We start from the raw sequence: 17,941 nt of genomic DNA on the forward strand, positions 1-17,941 counted from the left end.
CTCAGGGAGACACTATTCAACCCAGTACAGGCATCGACAATCCAGCAGGACGATATACTGCCAAGTTGCCAATAAAAGTTAGAAGAAAGGACCATATGAAGGGGTTTAAGATGGGTCAGTTCCAGGTGGACATCTTAGCAGCTGTGTAACCCTGGACAAGCTGCTCAACTTCTCTGAGCCTCATTTCTCTGGTCAACAGCACAGGATTGTTTTGAAGGTCAAATGAGAAAAGATGCTTTGTTGCTATAAAGCCCTGTGCACAGACACGTGTGATGTTTCTTCACCAATCCATGCACGTTGGCTTCCTGAATACATTGGGAGCTGCCCTGATCTCATCAGCAAGCATTTGCCAGGGTATCTCTTGTATAAAGTCCAAGCTGGATCATTTTATGATTCAGGACTTCTGAAGGGCATCCTTTAGCAGCTGCCAGAGGGAATCAGTGTGTGGTCCTGTTAAGCCCTTAACCGGCTTGCCCTCTCCTCTGGTCCAGGCTCCACCTTGCACCCAGCACTGAGCTTCTGCACCTCTTCAGGGATCTGTTTGCAATTCCATCCCTGAAGAGTTGCAAAAGCTCAGTACCGGGAGGAGAAACGTGGGCACTGGACCTCCCCTGCCAGGTAGGGAGATACAGAATGAGCCAAGCACATGACAAAGCACAACTCGGGTGGGACTGCACCTGCAGGACGGTCCAGCCTTTCCTGGAGCAGATGCATGGACTACATCAGGGCCTTCAACATTCTCACAAGTCCCGCATCTGCAGGACACAGGTCCCTTACACTGACAGTGCTCTGCACGGCTGGTGAAGCCCTCACACAACCGTTCTCCCCTCCCACCTTCACAACCACATCGTGGACCAGACTGGGCAGCTGTTTTAACGCCGCAGGTAACTGAGGCCAAGAAGTGAGGGTCCAGCCCTCACCCACACAACTGGCAAAAGATGGGGTTGAAACCTGAATAAAAAACATGCACTGTTGATGAAGCAGTAAAAAATCTGTGACATGTAGACTACATGGCAAAACATACATTCTGAAGGTGATGATTTATTTAACCTGTGGCTGAACCAATAATCGTTTTCACTTCACTGACAGTATTTTCATGGCACCATTGTAAGCACTTTACAAATATTAAGTCACCTAATCCTCTCAACAGTCCTTAAAGGCAGATATCATTGTCACCCATTTTACAGATGAGGCAAGTGAGACACAGAGAGGTTAAATAACATGCCCAAGGTAACCCAGCTGGTGGGTGACAGAGCTGCTATAGTTAAGATTTAAAGCTGTGCATGCAGTTTATTCCATGTATAATAGACTGGATTTTAAACTGATTCTCTGATCCTGAGGAAATAAATGTAATAAAGTTTTCATCTATACTAGTTAATTTCTAGCCAGATTCTTTTTTAAAAAAAATCATCAAAGTATTATATGTTCGTGGTCTCAAATCTACAGCACAGTTAAGAGGAAAAGCAGCATCTCCCAGCCCCACTGCCCTCCCTCTTCCTTTAAACCACTGGGCTCCTCCAGGGTGAAGCTATGAGCAGCCTCTAGAGACAGATGAAAAGAAAGAGGCTGCCTCTGAAATAATCTGAAATTCATTCTTTGCCCACTTTGCAGGGGAGAGGACTGAATGAAAACATTTTCTCTGAGACTGATTTCAAATTACACTGGCAATGTAGAAACTGCCCCCTGGGGTCCAGGCAGGCCCACCCTGTGCTCTGGTGCCACAGGGGCCCGAGTGGCTTTCCAGAGGTCCCTGGAGGACAGCAGAGGCCATTGCAGTTTCTCTCCATGACCCATGCAGGGCCTAACCACGCACGATGCGGTGGAAAAAGCCTGGGCATCCCAAGTTACGCAGACCTGCATCCCACCCCCTCTGAGCCTCTGTCTCCTCCTCTGTAAAATGGAGGCAAGAGCAGCACCCACATCCTAGGGTGGCCGCAAGGACCAGATGAGGTGATATCCTTTCTTTGCACAGGTGTAAAGCCTGGCACATGGGAACACAATTTACATGCTGGTTATTTTTCCCTCTTGTGGTCTATGGAAGCAAAAGTGTCTTGTCATTCTGTCAGATGCACTGTGTGCCCCACCCCCGCCCCCCCAGCCTTAGTTTCCCCACCCGTGGAAGTTCATCCTGGCAAGAGAAAGGTCAGCTCCCACCCAGCAGAGACCAGCCAGGGTTGGGGATTCTCAGGTTCCCCAGTCCTTCTTTGGTGCAGATATTTAAGACTCAGTTCCACAGCCTCGGGGCCTAACCCATGTCTTGGGAGACGGGCTGCCAAGCAGTGAAAATCCTCTCGGGAAAGAGACTCAACAGAGGGCCACACCTGCATCCCTCACAGAGAGCTGAGGTGCCCCTTGCTGTCCCCATAGCACAGGCGCTGCATTCCCTACCTGCCGCGTTTCAGAGCTGTTTGGCTTGGGTGACGAGAGCTGTTGCCAGCACCTGCCCACGGCCTGCACCCTTTCTCACTTAATTTCCTGGGAGAGGCTAGAACAAAAGGGTCTGTCGCTGAAACTTATCTCAAATTATTTGGGCTCAGAGGAAAGAATCATAGACTCTGCTGGCTGGAAGGAACCCACAGGACTCATGGATGCCAAGCTCCAGTCTCTGAGTTCAGCTCACTCCAGAAATCACAGCCTCTACCCTCTCCCCAGCATAGAAAGAGATCTAGACCAGCATTTCACAAACTTAAAGGTACATTTGAATCACCCAGGGATCTTGTAATGCAGATTCTGACTCCGTAGGTCGATCTAGAGGACTTGCTGCCCTCAGAAGGTCCTGCTGTAATAGGGGGAGTGCAGCCCCTGGGCAGGCCCTTCTCCAACCACAGGGTCTAACATCACAGTGCCTTTAGCACCACAGAAAATATTTGTTGGATGGATGGATGGATGGATGGATGGGCGGATGGGCGGATGGGCGGATGGACGGATGGGCGGATGGATGGATGGGCAGATGGATGGATGGATGGATGGGCGGATGGATGGATGGATGGGCAGATGGATGGATGGATGAACGGATGGGCAGGCAGATGTAGATGGACGGATGCTGATGTGAAGATCAAACTGTCCTATAATTATATATCTAGGTAAAAATGTCCTGGAGGTGAAATGAAGGAAGGGGGAAGGAGGGGAGGGAGGGAGGGAGGGAGGGGAAGAGGGCAGTGAAAGATGAAAAACCCTCTAAACTCCCAAAGAGTTTTCTTTCTAACTCTACTGGAACATCTTATTAACTTAGAATGATTTATGGATGTGTCATATCCCCTCCTGTAGACTATGAGGTGTGCGCGTGCAGGGCTGTGTTTTTTATCTCCTAATCCCCAGTGCCTGGCTCTAGCAAGAGCTCCATAAATACACATTTTGTGAAATGAATAGGGATAATAGCTCCATTCAGGAAATCCCCTTTAGGTACCAGACATGGATATCTCATTTAATCCTGTAACAGCCTTATAAGGTCAGTCCTATTATCACCACTTTACAGATGAGGAATGTGAAACTTGGGAGGATTAAGTAAGATGCCCACAGTCACACAATCAGTGGTTGGGATTAGCGCCCAGGCGACCGGAGCCCATGCTGCTCACCGAGGGAGAGCCAGGTTGTGTGAGGCCTCAAGCTGATGATACATTTTGAGGGACCCTCTTTGAGAAAAACATACCCGCAAAACTCTGCTGCAAAATTTACAAAATAGTATGACTATGTGAACACATCACCGGGACCATTCCCAGCCTTGCAGGTGCCGTGCAGGGAGGGGCTCTGCAGCTTAGGCTACATTAGCTGCGTGGCAAAAATGCCTCTGACCTTGACCCACGTGCTGGAAATGAGAGCAACAGGAAGAAGGGAGAGGAAAAACTGTCGGACAAAGAGAGAAAGAGATAAAACAGGAGCAAAAGGAAAGAAAGGAGGGAGAAAAAAGGAGGGGACTCAAAGAGATGGTTGGAAAAGAGAGAGCCATCAGAGACGGGACAGGAAGGAGCTGAGGGGGAGTTAAAGCTGCCTCTGGATGAATGGGGGCAGGAGGCTGGGAGCATCCAGCCAGCTGGTCCCCCCAGCACCCGGGAGGACGGGCCCTCTGCTCTCTCCAGGCCTCTGGGCCTCCACCTGTACACCGTGCAACCTCCTCCCCACAAGGACCCTGCCTCGTCCTGCCCACCTGTCTCCTTCCCAGGCCTCTCTTCAAGCTCCCAGACCCACTTGGGAGCCTGGGCCCGAGCTGGGGACAGGAGGGCTGAGTAATCATCCCTCCAGCAAGCGTCGCCCAGCAGCATTCTTGCCCACGCAGCTACCTCTTTCCTGGTTCATCACCTGAGCACCCAGCAAGGAGATGCAAGCCTGGGGCCTGACGTTTAGCCGGGTACACAGAGGAAGCAAGGTCAGGGAAAGCCTGGTTCAGGGTGGCCCCCTGGCCTCCCACTGCCCGACTGCTGGGTCCTCCTTAAGAGGGACATGCCTGCCTGGATCTTCGCAGCCTGTCCCTTGAAGTCACCTGTTCTGAGATCACGGGCACTTGACTTGGCCCAAAACTTCCAATTCTGAAGGCCATCACCCTAGAGTGGGGAAGGATGGTGGGCCCAAGAGACCCCCCAGACCAGCTCAGATCTCTGCTGCTCAGAGATGAGTCCAAGGCCACACCTGATGGAGGAGCCAAGATTAGGCCAGTAAACAGTTCAATCGAGCCAATATTCCTCCTTCTGCCCAGAGGTCACCGGGGTCCTGCATGCACCATATCTCCCCAGACCATCACCCAGGGCTTTCAGACACATGCGTTGCATTCAGCCCTGAACCGGGCTCAAGCCCCAGCTCCGCCAAAAACCCAGTGTGATTGGGGGGCCAGTCACGTCATCTCCACGCGCTACGATTTCCTCAACGGTCAGATAGGAGCAAAATATTCCTCATGGGGTTACAGTGAGAATTGAAGAGATGAAACATACAAGCATGTTATCCATGGATGGGCCAATACAGAAGTCTAACCTGGGCTGGTCTCTGGGGAGGGTCAAGGCTGAGACATGGAAGAAAATCAAGACTTGTTCAGAAACCGACACTAATTTACTGTGCGATCTTGGACATCCCTTTTGTGGGAATTTAGTTTCCTGAGCCACAAAGGGGATGGGAGAAGACAGTTGTCCAAATCCCTTCCGGTTCTGTGGTTCTGTGGTTCCAAGGTGTCTCCTGGCACACCCCCCGGCCAAGGGGGTGGCTCCGGATCTCAGGATACTGCAGGATGGGAATCTGCAGTGACCCTGCTGGGTGATATTCAAAACAGTAATAACCGGTGAGGCAGGGGCAAAAAACGCTCAAAAGGGATGTTGGCTGGTACTCCGTATATGAACCTACGCAGGACAGCTTCACTCCAAGGTCCGGGGAAAGGTAGGGAAACCTGTTCTTCACGGACTTCCCACCAATCCTGTCGCCCCACTCACGGCAACAATCCAGTCCACCGAGCAGTAAATTCCGTCAGCCCACCCCCCACACTCCTCCACCACCTCCCCACAACCCCAAACAAAACACCCACACGGTGAGAACCCCAAACAAAACACCTGCAGCTAGAAGAGATGAGAGAGAGAGAGAGGGAGGGCCTTCTGACATCACAGACAGCCAACTCCCGGTTGGGTGGAAGCCATTCAGCCAGGAAGGCTTTTACAACATCTAGGTGTGTCACCTGTTCTGAGGCCAAAGGCCGAAGAATGACTCCAGGTATTGTTCCAGCCCCTAAGACGAGTGTCGGATTATAAGACGAGTGTCGGATTATAAGACGCATAATCGTTCCAGTTTGGCAACTTCACCTGTAGGGCTGCTTTAACTGACCTGCCCCACAGTCTCCAAATCACTCCTGGAAGACAGCGGCGGGAGGCACACGGCCAGCTCCTCGAGGCGGGGAGAGATGCTGGACGCTGGGGACCAAAGCCTGCCCTGCGCTTAGGCCTCCTCCAGCCGATGCTGCCAGGGATCACTGACCTGCTGGCCGCCAGGGCCCGATCCCGGGAGGCCCTCCTCCTGACTTGCCGACGTCACTCAGCTCCAGGCTGCAGAGAATTCGGGAAGGTCGCAGAGCCAACATGGTGAGTGTGAAGGCCTCTGCTCCAAAAACTGGTGGAGGGAGGGTCTCCCCATAAAGGGCCCTTTGGGCAGCTGAGAATTTTGCAACACCTTCCAGGTTAAAAAAAGAAGTCACACCTGACTCGCCCCACACTCCAGCCCATTATAGGTGTCAGTCTCCACCTGCCCTCCCCGCCAACAGCCGTTGCACCGGCACCAAGCCAGGGCCATCCTGCCTACTCTCTTGCCCAAGGTCTCCTGGTCTGTTGGCTGGAGACTGGAGCCACTTTTCCAAGGCAAGGGTCTGCTTTGACACAATGGTGGCCCTCTGCTACCTCTCTGGGAAAACTGACTCCTTTTCTTTTTAAAGAAAGACAGAGGAGCACTGCTTCAGAACAATCTGGGGCGCCGTGGCAATCTACCTGCCCCTCCTTTTGGCTCTGCTTTCTCTCCTCCTCTGAACAGCGAGAGCTTCTCCACTGTCTTGGGGGCAAAGAGAATCGACCCCACCTTTCAGGGAGGATGGCTGAGGACAGGAAGGGGAGGAGGTGGAAACCAGGGAAACTTCCTTCTGATTGTTGGCCGGGATGCTGCAGTTGCCAACAAGCAAAGTGAAGATGAAAGGGGAGGAAAGGCAGGGAAGGGAAGGGGGAGCATTAGGTCCGGGAGAGAAGGGGGTGACCTGCTGGGCCCCCCAGGGGACGGTCTCCTGACTCCCGAGCACTTTCTGTGACACTCCCCTGAACAGTCTGGCGATGCTCTAGCCCCAGGGCTGGGGGAGCTGGGGCCAGAAAGGGGAAGGGGTTCGCCTGCTTTACTCTGCAGTTCAGCCAGCATTGAAGCACCAGCCGTCTATGTCCCGTCCCTAGAAGCCCAGCCTGTTTGCAGAGAAGCTCCATCCTGCCAGGGCTCTCAGGAGGGAAGAGGAAGCGGTACCAGCCCGCCCGAATGTCAGCGGCTTCTTGGTGGCGCTTGGAGCAACACGGAAGGGGGCAATTTGGGGGGCAGATGGCTGGGGCACTAGCCATAGAGTCAAAAGGTCACATGGCCAGCTCCCTTATGAGCTTGTCAGTCTTCAAACTTTCCTCTGAGACTCACCATCTCCCTCTGTAAAACAGAAACATTATCCACGTGACCCCCTAGGCACAGACACAGGGTTAGTGGAAAGAGTAAATGGGCTAGTGGTATATGTGAATAGCCTCTGTAAACCAGGGAGCCCTGTACAGATGTCAGCGTTTATGACTAAAGAAAAATCCACTCCAGGGAACGGCAGGTGGGTGGCGTGGCCAGCACTGACCCTCCACTGCCCGGAGAAGGAGCCGGGTGCTACTGTATGAGTGCATGGTGGCAAGTGGGCAAGCTGGGGAGGAGGGACCAGGCCCGGGGCCCCAGAGGCAAGGCAGCAGATTTACCCACGATCCAGGACGGGACCCAAGGAGCTTCTGGCCCCTGAGCTAACCATTAAACCACCCGTACCTGATAATCCTGTTATTTCCCTGTAATGAGGCCCAGACAACTGTAGCTTCCAGCCCTCCCTTCTCCTTCCCCTCCCTGCTTCCTCCCACACCCTCGGGCCACTCCCTAGACAGAGTCCTACACTGGTAGCTGTGTCTCCATGACGGTTCTCCTTCAAACCTATTCAACCAGGTACACCCGTGAGACAGGAGCTGGGGAGGGCCCTGGGCAGAGGTCTGAGCCCCATCTCCCCTCAAGGGGAGTGTGTCCCTTGATATCTGATACCCACAGCTGAGCTCTGGAGGGAAGCCTGGGACGCTGGGACTAGCCATCCTGATCTTAACTCATTACTGCCCAGGAGGCCCCAACACACCATGAACCACCAGAGTAGAGTGTTCAACACCTGAGGTCAGCCCAAACCTTGGGCCACCCTGGAAGAAGCAGGTCCTCCCCACCCTCTCCTCCTTGACTTGCCAGCTGGTACAGACCCAGTGGGTTGCTAGGCTTGGCTGGGGCTCAGGAATGTGGCAGGTCAGCAGAGGTCTGGGAGCATGAGTGGGGTCCACCTCCAAGAGAGGCCGAGTCCAGGAGCCCACTCAGCCCTGGCGGCACCTTCCTGGCTCGCAGACAGAAGAGCTGGGCAGTCGAAAGACCCAAGAGGGCAAGACAGGCAAAGAAGGGCTAGGCCCCCTCCCGTTCTCCAGGCCCCCTCCCTACCTGATGTGAGCCCCAAAATAGCTCCATCCTTCCAACCACCATTCAATCAGCCCCTGCTATTGGCCAGCCTCCAGACGGCTGGAAGGAGGACAAGAGGGTACAATGCCTAGGTCCTGCCCTGGAGGTGCTCGAAATCCAGAGGAAGGACAGCTCCTTAAGCAAAGGATCCTAAAGGAGTGTGACAAATCCAGTGCCAGAGGTGGTGCAAGGTACCCCTGGAGGAGGCAGTAAATTCTCTCTGGGGGTGGTCAGGGAGTTGTCCCAGAAGAGAAAGTACTTGCACTAGACCTTGAAGGATGAGCAGGCTCTCTCCAGGCAGAGGGAAGCGCATGTGAACAGCAAGAAAGCACGGCCGTGGGGGACGAGGGGGAGGGTGCTGTGGCTGGAGCAACAGGCGCAGGGGGCACAGCTGAGGTCTGGGCCCCGCGGGGTGGTCGTACAAGGCTCTGCACGGAGCTCAGGTTGAGGGTCCCCACTGTGCCCTGCAGCTCAGGGGGGCTGGGCCAGGGTGGAGTCCCAGCAGCTGTCAGGGGCTCACGCCTTGGGCTGAGCCACCCCCAGAATCTGGCCCAGCCCGCCCTTGACCCCTCCCAGGCAGGGCAGCAGGCGTCCAGCTCCACTCATTCATCCCAAGAAATGGGCAGCATGCCTCCTCTGTGCTCGCACTAGACTTGCTGGTGAGAGAAGGCAGACCCTTGCGCTCACTCAGCGTCTAGAGGCAGTGGAGGGTGGGGAGGGGTAGAGGATTATCAAACAATCACACCAACTCCAGTTTCACTAACAACTGACTCACAGGCTGTGATGAAACACGTGGGGAGCTGTCAGAGCCAGATCAGGGCGTGGGCCTTGCTGGAGGTCAGCAGAGGCCGAGGGCTGCATAGGAGCTGGGATGGGAGGAGATGGGCCGTGTCAGGCAGAGGGACCAGCTCCCGAGAATGTGGACGTACATCCCCAGGCCCTCTTCCGTCCCCCAGGGCTCTTCACTCCTGCACTTGGGGTGGAGTTCTGTACCTGGCTACTGACACGGTTTAGAAGTCGGGTCTGGTCCATGCCCCCGGGCCTCTCCCTCACCCTCTCCACCTCCCCTCTGTGCAGTTGAGACCCCAGTGGTCATCTGCAGCAAACGCCCTTCACTCCCAGCCTGTGCCCTTGACGAGGACTAAGAAAATCTGAGGAGCTGAACATGGGAAGTGCGGAGAGACTAGTCCAGGGCAGAGAGGAAAAATGGAAGCAACGAAAAACAGGGCTCAGGAACTCTGCACAAACTTTCTAAAGCCCCAGAACTAATGCAGGACAGCAGGAAACAAATGCTCTCAGGCCTGAACCTCTTGGCGGGCCTCTCAGATTTCCCAGGCAGCTCTCCTCCCCTCAGCCTTCCTTCTTGATCAGATGAAAACATCTGCCTCTGTAAAGCACCTCAAATGCCCAAGCAATGATTCCCCCAGACAGTGATTCCCCAAAACCTGAAATGCGTTCATCTGCCACATTCTCTTATAAACCTGTTGCCACAAGACTATGAGCTTCTAGACGAGGGTCTGTGTCTTTTCCATCTTTTTAGCCCCAAACCTAGCACAGGGCCTGGCACGGAATAGGCACTTGATAAACATTTGTGAATGAAGGACAAATAAATGACCAAAGACTGGAACCCCTATAATGAGCGGTTCTGACACTGAAAACAAGATTAGCCAAGTCTGATTGAAAAAGATACCAGATGCTACTGGAGCTGTTACCAAGCTGCTTGCATCCCAGACAGGGCTGGGGTGAGGCCTGAGCCCACCTGGAAACCCCAGCGATGGGAAAGAGAGAGAGTCGGAGCAGAACCAACACGGCAATCCCCCCGTGACGTGCTTAACTCCACCTCGCAGCCCGCAGCTCTGACTGTCAGGATTGCAGTAGAGAAATTCGTAAACAAGACTCAGAACCGGGACACCTCTCCCCCACCCCTCCCTCCCGGAGCAGCTTCCAGCTTCCTGGCATGATCCGCATGCAAGCGGAAACTCTCACAGGGTAGCAGGTGAAAGAAATACTTGAGGAAGAGGGCGAGAGACTGAGTTCGCACCTATTCGAGGACGGGCACCCGTCCAGGGATGCCAGCAGTGTCTTCTGTCACAAAATGTTCTGCATATCCGTCTGGCCGGGCTCTGCCTGCTGACGTGTCTGATGCTTTAGGCATTTCCTGCAGTCTTAATTTCTTCCTTTATAATATGCATGCATTCATTCAGCGTGTGTTTCCTGAGCATATGCTATGCGCTGGCTAGACACAGTGGGAAAGTCAGAGAAAAATACCCAAAATCGAAGCCCTCGGTCCCATATGCTCCATGGATGGAAGAGAGGCAGGGGAGACTACTTCCCCCCACCCCAGGCAGAGCAGGGCACTCGTTCACCCATGGATGTGAAACAGAAAGGGGGCCACGTAGCTGAGGTCACCCCACTTCACCGTCATCCCATTCCCACCCTGACACTGGGACTTCACTCATGATCACACCTCCGCTCCTCAGAGAGCAGGGTTCTGTCAGGCTGTCGGGAGGACCTACCCTGGTGAGGAGGAATCACTGATGCGCTAAAAGAGGATAATAACAACAGCAGCCACGTCTCACCTCCACCCAAACACAGCAAGCACAGCATTCTGTGGCTTGAGAAGCACACTCACATCCAGAATCTCCCTGAATCTTACCCACAACTCTCTGAGACACAGTAATCCTCCTTGTATAGATGAGGGGACTGAGACTCAAAGGGCTCAAGTGACTTGAGAAGGGTCACTCAGCCAACAGGAATCAGGATCGGACTCTAAGCTCTGGGATTTGGGGATTACGTGCCCTGCTTTTCCTTCACGCCCTCCGTCTCCTCTAAGATGTGGACCCATAAGAACTGAACTTGAACTAGAACAAGAACTTAAGCTAGAAAGGACCAGGGGACCCCACTTTCCTATCTAGAAGCTGATAGATTTTATGATAAAGGATGCATTTAGGGAAGACTGCATCAGCCGGTGCAATCAAGTGGGAGAAAGACAATGTCATTTCTGCAAGGAGACTGCATCTCTCGCTAATCTACTAAAGGTCACTAAGGAGGAAAAAAAACACATGGACACAGGAAACCAGTGGACATAATTAACTTAGACTTTCAAGAAGACCAAGAAAAAGTTTCATGCCTGATGCTGCTTAGTTTCAAAAAAAGACTCAAGTTACCATGAGATCACTAAGGATAGAAAATTGATTTAAAGAGAGAATGTTATGAGTAAATCAGGCCTAGGACTAGTCTCACCCGTAGTTAACAGCAAGCTCTTCAAAATCACAGGCCCTAAAGAAAGGAGATCGTCCAGATAAGTGGTTCCCCAAAATTTGGTTCAGCCTCAGAGCCCTTTGGCCCTGAAATCTAATGTAGAACCCCATGTGGAAAACAGAGAAAACCAGAGCTGCAGTGTTTGAAAGGACTGTGACCCCCAGCCACTCCTGCCCTCTCTCCCTCCCAACACTACAGCAACCTCTGGGGGCTCCACCAAATCCCCCCAGGATGCCATAGAGCCCTTGTCTGGCCTTGCCTTTGTCTACTGTGGAAATTTCCTTCACGATCCAGCTTCTACTCACAGCTCTTCTGTGGCTTAAAACAATCCTCCCCTTGCCAAGAGAAAGCCATCTTTCTGTAATTTCCCCACTCATCCTCAGCATGCTTTTCGCCTTCACCTTGAGATGGCCCTACACATTTCAAAGGACCCACTTGTAATACCCTGAATCTTCACTTCTCTGGCTTGCATCCCCCACCCTTTGTTCATAGAGAGATCACACATGTCACATGACATCACTTTGGGTCCCCTAACTGCTCTGGTCACTCTCGGCACCCTAGTCCTTCAATTCCTTTCCTGAAGTCAGAGCCCTTGACCAATGAAACCACAAAATAGCTACCATTTGCTTAGTTCCTACTACACATATGCTAGGCCCTCTACTAGGCTCTTTCTCATTAATAATTAATGATCTTTTAGTATCTATTATGTCAAGCACTTGCTAGGCTCTATATTGATACTGTTATTAATTATTAATTAAAATAATACAACATGTACTCCATGGACACGAGGACTTTGCCTACTGGTTCACTGCTGTATATCCAGTCCCAGAACAGTGCCTTACTGAATGGACAAAGTATGATTATTGTTGTTGTTGTTGTTATTATTAATATTTATTGCATTCCTACTATGTAACAGGCCATGCGCTATATGCGGTACCTACTCTGGTCTCATTAAGAGGAAGACATTGAAATTCTGTCTCTCTGTCTCTGTCTCTGCCTCTCTCTCTCTCTCACACACACACAAAATTGAGGCTCCCAGGGGTTAAATAACTTGCCTGAGGCTCGTGCTCCATCCAGTATAAAACACAGCCTCCCCTAGCAATGTGCAGCCCAGCACGGAAAAACTTCACCAGGTGTTCCCAGAGTTATGTGAGTGGGCAGGAAAGTGGCAAAGGAGCTTCGGGTTCTACAGCTACAAAGTAATAGATGCAGAGCAGTCACGGAAGCAGCCCTGAGGCACTATTTACAGGATCGCGAGTTCACAGGCAGAGATCCCGAAATCACTACAGACTTTGGCCAGGAGGTGGCAGTCCTTTGCTGCAGCCGCCAAACCAGCCCACTAGCGGCTGCTTCTCTGGCAGCAACCGGAACAAAAGAGAATGCTCTGGTCCAGCCCTGTGCAGACCCACCAGCAGAGCCTCCTCCAGCGCTGTGGGGGATCCTGCGCCCCAAGCCTCTGGGGTATGAGAGGGGATGAACTTTCACGTGCTAAACTCCTCTGCATGTCAAAGCACCGAACCACGTGCATCGTCCCTGTTAACCCTCACCAACAACCCTGTGAAATAGATCATATTCTCCCCGTCTTATAGATGAGGAAACTGAGACTCAAAAAAATTAAGTAACATGCCCAGGACCACATAGCTGGTAAGGGGAAGAGCTGGCTTCAGGCCAGTGCTCCTGACTCAGCACCCAGAGGGTACAGAAGCAGGGACACCCCCCTCTGACCAGAGCATCTGAGACCCCTCAGACCACAAACACCAACCGAGGGAGACCATGAGCAAGTCTGTACAATCATAAAAGGACCAGATGGGTTTCCTGTGGGCTTGAAAAGGTGCATCGTAACTAGCAGGTAAAGCACCTGACAGAACCTTTATCGCTGTCTGGTTTTATCATGGTTTTATCACACCGAAGTCCCAAAGGAGAAAACTGGGTCCAGGAGATGTTAAATGATTTACCTAAGGTAAATAATAGCGAAAAAAAAAACAGCTCCACAGAGAAACAGAAGAGTCAGACTTTATAACACCAAGTCCTTCTTTCCTCCCCGTGATTTCTCTCCCGGTTAAAGTTTAAAGGACAATTCAGGACAAGCAAAGGGGAGTATGATTTTTCAAAGGCAATGTAAGCTTTGTGGGGTTCTTTCACAAACCTCAGGCTGCATCACAGACGGCCGTTCCCTAGTTCAGATAAATGGCAAGGTTTAGAGAACCCTGCCAAGCTTTAAGATCCATTAACTCTTCCCAAAGGCAAACCCCCTAAGGGTCCCAGTCAGTCTAGGTGTCCTGACTCCTGATGGCTTTTCTGTCCCCTTCAGCCATTGCGCAGTCGTTGCATTCAGGTGTGCAAAACTGGGGGCACCTTCCTTCCCATCAGATCCTGCAGGGAAGGGAAGGTGGGCTGGATGGACACACTGTCCTGGGGCAGAAAGAAAACTGAATAAAGTAGAACTGTTGAGAGAACTCAGAGAGGCTGCAGAGACCCAAGGATGGCCCTCAGGTGGGATTTGTAGGAGCGACAGGTAACAGCAGCATCACCTAGAGACAAGGGCTCTGCATTGGGGAACCAGGGCTTCCTTCAGTTTGACTCAACCCAACAGGCATGTACTAATACCTCACTCCTGCCCTTTACAACATCTTGCCATGTGACCTGGGGAGAGCTAGCACAACGCCTCTGTGTCTCAGTTTCCCCATTTGTAGAACAGGAATTGTTCCATCCTCGCCCTCTCCCCTGGCCCTACCTGAAGCTGAGAGCCGCGCCTGAATACAAAAGCAGATTCTTAAACGACAGCAGCTGAACAGCAGGCTGTCAGCAGGATAACGAAGGCCACCTGACACCTCCCTTCCGCCCCAGGCCCTGCCCCAGAGCCATTATACGCTGGGACAGGGCCAAGGTACTCAGCTCAAATTGCCAACAGGTCAGCACCTATGTGGCTTAGCACAAGGCAAAACCATTTTGCCTTGTTGTGGCTTAGAACAAGGCAAAATGGTTTCTAATGCAGCAGCCGAGGCTGAGGTCGGTCCAAAGGAAAATGTGCTGCCGATAGGACAACTCAGCACAAGGCAGATTGAGTGAGGATGTTTCCAGAGGCTCCTCCGCGCCAGGGCTTGGATACCCACCTGCGCGTGGCCCGGACTGGGGGGATCTGCCTGGAGACAGGCTAACAATTCCGAAGGCCCTTGAACGCCAGCATGATTTGTCATCTCTGAGAGCCTTCCACGCACTCAGGGCTACTGCATCACAGCCAGGCTTGTCTCAGGAAACTCACACCCTCCTCTCTTGACTCGTGATCCCCCAGCCCTCACTTCACGTCCCCTCTCATCACCTTACCTGTCATAGCTGAGGCACCCAAGAGAGAGGGTACTTGCTCCAACCTGGCAAAGGCATCAGCCTGCAGATGGAGAGGACATAGCAGCTTGCCGTCAGGTTGGGGGTGGGATGCAGGTACACGGGTCAGGACAGTGTGAGGTCCCTCAGAGCAGCCCCTGAGCACCTGAGGCAGCCGAAGGCTGAGCCCCACTCTGCAAGCTGACTGGAAGCAGCCTCTGGGTCCCCTGGCTCACCCAGAGATCTTTCCCCACCCCCTCCCTGGGGTTTTCCTCCCTGCTATGTCACCAGCCTTAGCAACCTAGCTGCCACCTGCCAGAGCCACAGAGGTCCTGTATATCCCATCACCTAGCAACAGCAGCATCCCTGCTCTAGGTTTTCCCAGAGAGACCATGGGAAGCCAGGGCTTTAGACCCCATGGGAGCCTGAAGCTGCCACAGGCCAGATCAGGACCAGAAAGCCCCTTTCTGTAGGCCCCTGCTTTTCTCCCTTCTTCTACACCCCAATCATCCCAGCTCTGCCCCTACCAACTTCTTTCCGGAATAAGGAATGCAGAGTCAGCATTGTGGAGCAGAAGAGAGAAATAAGGCCCCAGGGGCAGGGTGCTTGGCAAAGAAAGCAGACAAAGAAGCTGGGCAGGTTTTCTGTTCCTTTGGCCTCTGTGAGCATTTGCCTCTTCATTGCCTCATTATTAGCCTGGTGGTACCCATTTCATTGTGTGGTTAGTAACCTCTTATCTGCTTCATCATCTCTGAGAGTTCCCAATTACCCAAAGGGAACTTGAGGCACAGAGAGGTTGAGGAGCATGCCCAACGCCACCCAGCACGTGAGAAGGCAGGGCAAGATGAGGACTCATACTCCCCCGGCTGGGTCTTTGTCTTCTCTGCAGTACACTTAATCCTCACCCGCATTTAAAAACAAGAGCTGCTTTATGTTTGAGTCATCGTCTCTGAGCTGGAAGGAAAACAGTTGAGATATTCATCTGTGATTTGGAGCTGAGCTAAACCCAACCAGGAGTTTCTCGGGATCTAAAACAGCAGGGGCTGGGCTTCCCTGGTGGCGCAGTGGTTAAGAATCCACCTGCCAACACAGGGGATGTGGGTTCGAGCCCTGGTCCGGGAAGATCTCACATGCCTCGGAGCAACTAAGCCCGTGCGCCACAACTACTGGATCTGCGCTCTAGGGCCCGCGAGCCACAACTACTGAAGCCCACACACCTAGAGCCCGTGCTCCGCAGCAAGAGAAGCCACCGCAATGAGAAGCCCACGCACCGCAACGAAGAGTAGCCCCCGCTCGCTGCAACTAGAGAAAGCCCGCTCACAGCAATGAAGACTCAAAGCAGCCAAAAATAAATAAATAAAATAAAATAAATTTATAAATAAATAAATAATAAAACAGCAGGGGCTGAGGGTAATTGGTAAATAAAGGAAGGAGAAGCAGGTGAGAAAGGTGCAAAGCTAATGGAAGAGAGGGAAGAAGGAGTACTAATATCAATAAAGCCCCTACTAGGTGCCAACCAGGGCAGTAGGCCCTTTCCTCAATAGTCTTCTTACCCTTGTTCATGGACGATTTAGCAGATTCAGGAACCAAGCAGAGTTGGGTCTGCCTTCAGACTGAGGAAGGGCTGGGAAGATGCTGGGGGTAATTTCTGCATGTTGACTGCATGCTAATTATATGCAACTAGATTTCACTGCAGGGGAGCAGAGAATCAGAAGGACCCAGTACCAGCTGATGCCGACCAGACAGGTTCCTGAAACAGTGGGGAAATGAAAACAACTGTCCACCAAGTCCAAAAGGCTGGCCCCAAGGGCTGGATCTGTTACTCACTTGCTCTGGGGCCATGGAGACCACTCAATCTATAGGAGTCTCGGTCTGCTCTTGTGTAAAGTGGGGATAATTTCTCAGGGTTGTTGTGAGAGTAGTTAATCCTCACAGCATTCATGAAAGACATAGAACAGTAGCCAACTGCAGAATTAATTTTTCTGCCTCCACATTTGGATTTTGGATTAATGTCTTTCTGCCATCAGTGGCCAACTGCGAAACAGGGAAAGAAGATTCTCTGAGTGAATCAGAAAATGGGTGGGTGTTTTTCAACTAACTAACTTCCACCCACCCACCCCACCTCCCACCTCGTCCAGCTCGGGCCATCCTGGGCTCTGGGGCCCCAGGTATTCTTGCCCTTTCATTTGACTCCAGACAGTAGGCGCCTCGTTCCTGGATGAGCCCTGGGTCGGGCACCGGTGGGGCTGGCCCCATGAGTCAGGGCTCTGACGCAAACTGAATCAACAGAGCAGACGGGCCTGACCCAGCCAGTGGCCCCGACCAAAAGGAGAAGGCCAACACCTCTGCGTGCCCTGGGGTGTGGCCTAGGCTGTGGCAGTTGTGGCCAGGGGCTGAGTTCAAGCTGGGGATAAACAGAGACACCTCCAACAAAGCAGAAGGAGGCACAGCTGGTCTTTGTTGGCCTCTCAGCCCTCTTCCCTCCATCAACTACAGGGCAAAACATTTCCCCTGTCTGGCTGGTTTTCTCTCTACTCCAGAGACCCTTTCAGCCTTGCACACTGTGATCCGGAAGGGACCCACCACAGTGCTGGGGGTGGGTCAGATGGCAGAACCTTACCTGGTAGCCACATCTCTCAGCCTCCCTCCCTCCTTCCCGCAGCTCAGGATTGATTCTGGACTGAAAGGCGACGCAGCTGCTGGGAGTCCCTATCTTTATCCTGCTCAGGAAAGTCATTGGCATTGATGATACTCAGCTGCCACTCGTAGGCCTAAAACGGACCCAACTCCCTACGCATTATCCCCGATGCCCTTGACTTTCAGCAGCTCCCCTTCCCAGAATTTTAGCAACTCTTCATCTCTGATCTCTGTGCTGGAGACTTTTGTCAGAGAGGCTTCAAGAAAAGCCAAAGGGCTTCCCTGGTGGCGCAGTGGTTAAGAGTCCACCTGCCGATGCAGGGGCACGGCTTCGTGCCCCCATCCGGGAAGATCCCACTTGCCGCGGAGTGGCTGGGCCCGTGAGCCATGGCCGCTGAGCCTGCGCGTCCGGAGCCTGTGCTCCACTACGGGAGAGGCCACAACAGTGAGAGGCCTGCGTACCGCAAAAAAAAAAAAAAAAAAAAAGAAAAGCCGAAGAGTGGGC

At 52.7% G+C, this 17,941-nt stretch overlaps 2 protein-coding genes across 6 annotated transcripts in view; one reads left to right on the forward strand and one right to left on the reverse strand.

The window, feature by feature from the left end:
* Positions 1 to 6,049, reverse strand: part of SMIM35 (small integral membrane protein 35) — a 45,640-nt gene extending 39,591 nt beyond the window's left edge. The window contains 1 exon segment of the mRNA XM_049713842.1: positions 5,947 to 6,049. Within this exon segment, the coding sequence (XP_049569799.1) occupies positions 5,947 to 6,049 (103 nt within the window).
* TMPRSS4 (transmembrane serine protease 4) overlaps positions 5,795 to 17,941 on the forward strand; it is a 37,425-nt gene continuing 25,278 nt past the window's right edge. For 2 of the 5 annotated variants that reach the window (XM_033434509.2, XM_033434510.2), the window contains exon 1: positions 5,795 to 6,050. In XM_033434509.2, coding sequence (XP_033290400.1) covers positions 6,048 to 6,050 — 3 coding nt within the window. In that variant the 5' untranslated portion in view covers positions 5,795 to 6,047. The remainder of the gene's footprint in view (positions 6,051 to 17,941) is intronic. The other 3 variants (XM_033434506.2, XM_033434508.2, XM_049713773.1) reach the window with 2 other exon arrangements.

This window comes from Orcinus orca, chromosome 8, assembly GCF_937001465.1.
Source record: "Orcinus orca chromosome 8, mOrcOrc1.1, whole genome shotgun sequence".
NCBI classification, from domain to species: Eukaryota; Metazoa; Chordata; class Mammalia; order Artiodactyla; family Delphinidae; genus Orcinus; species Orcinus orca.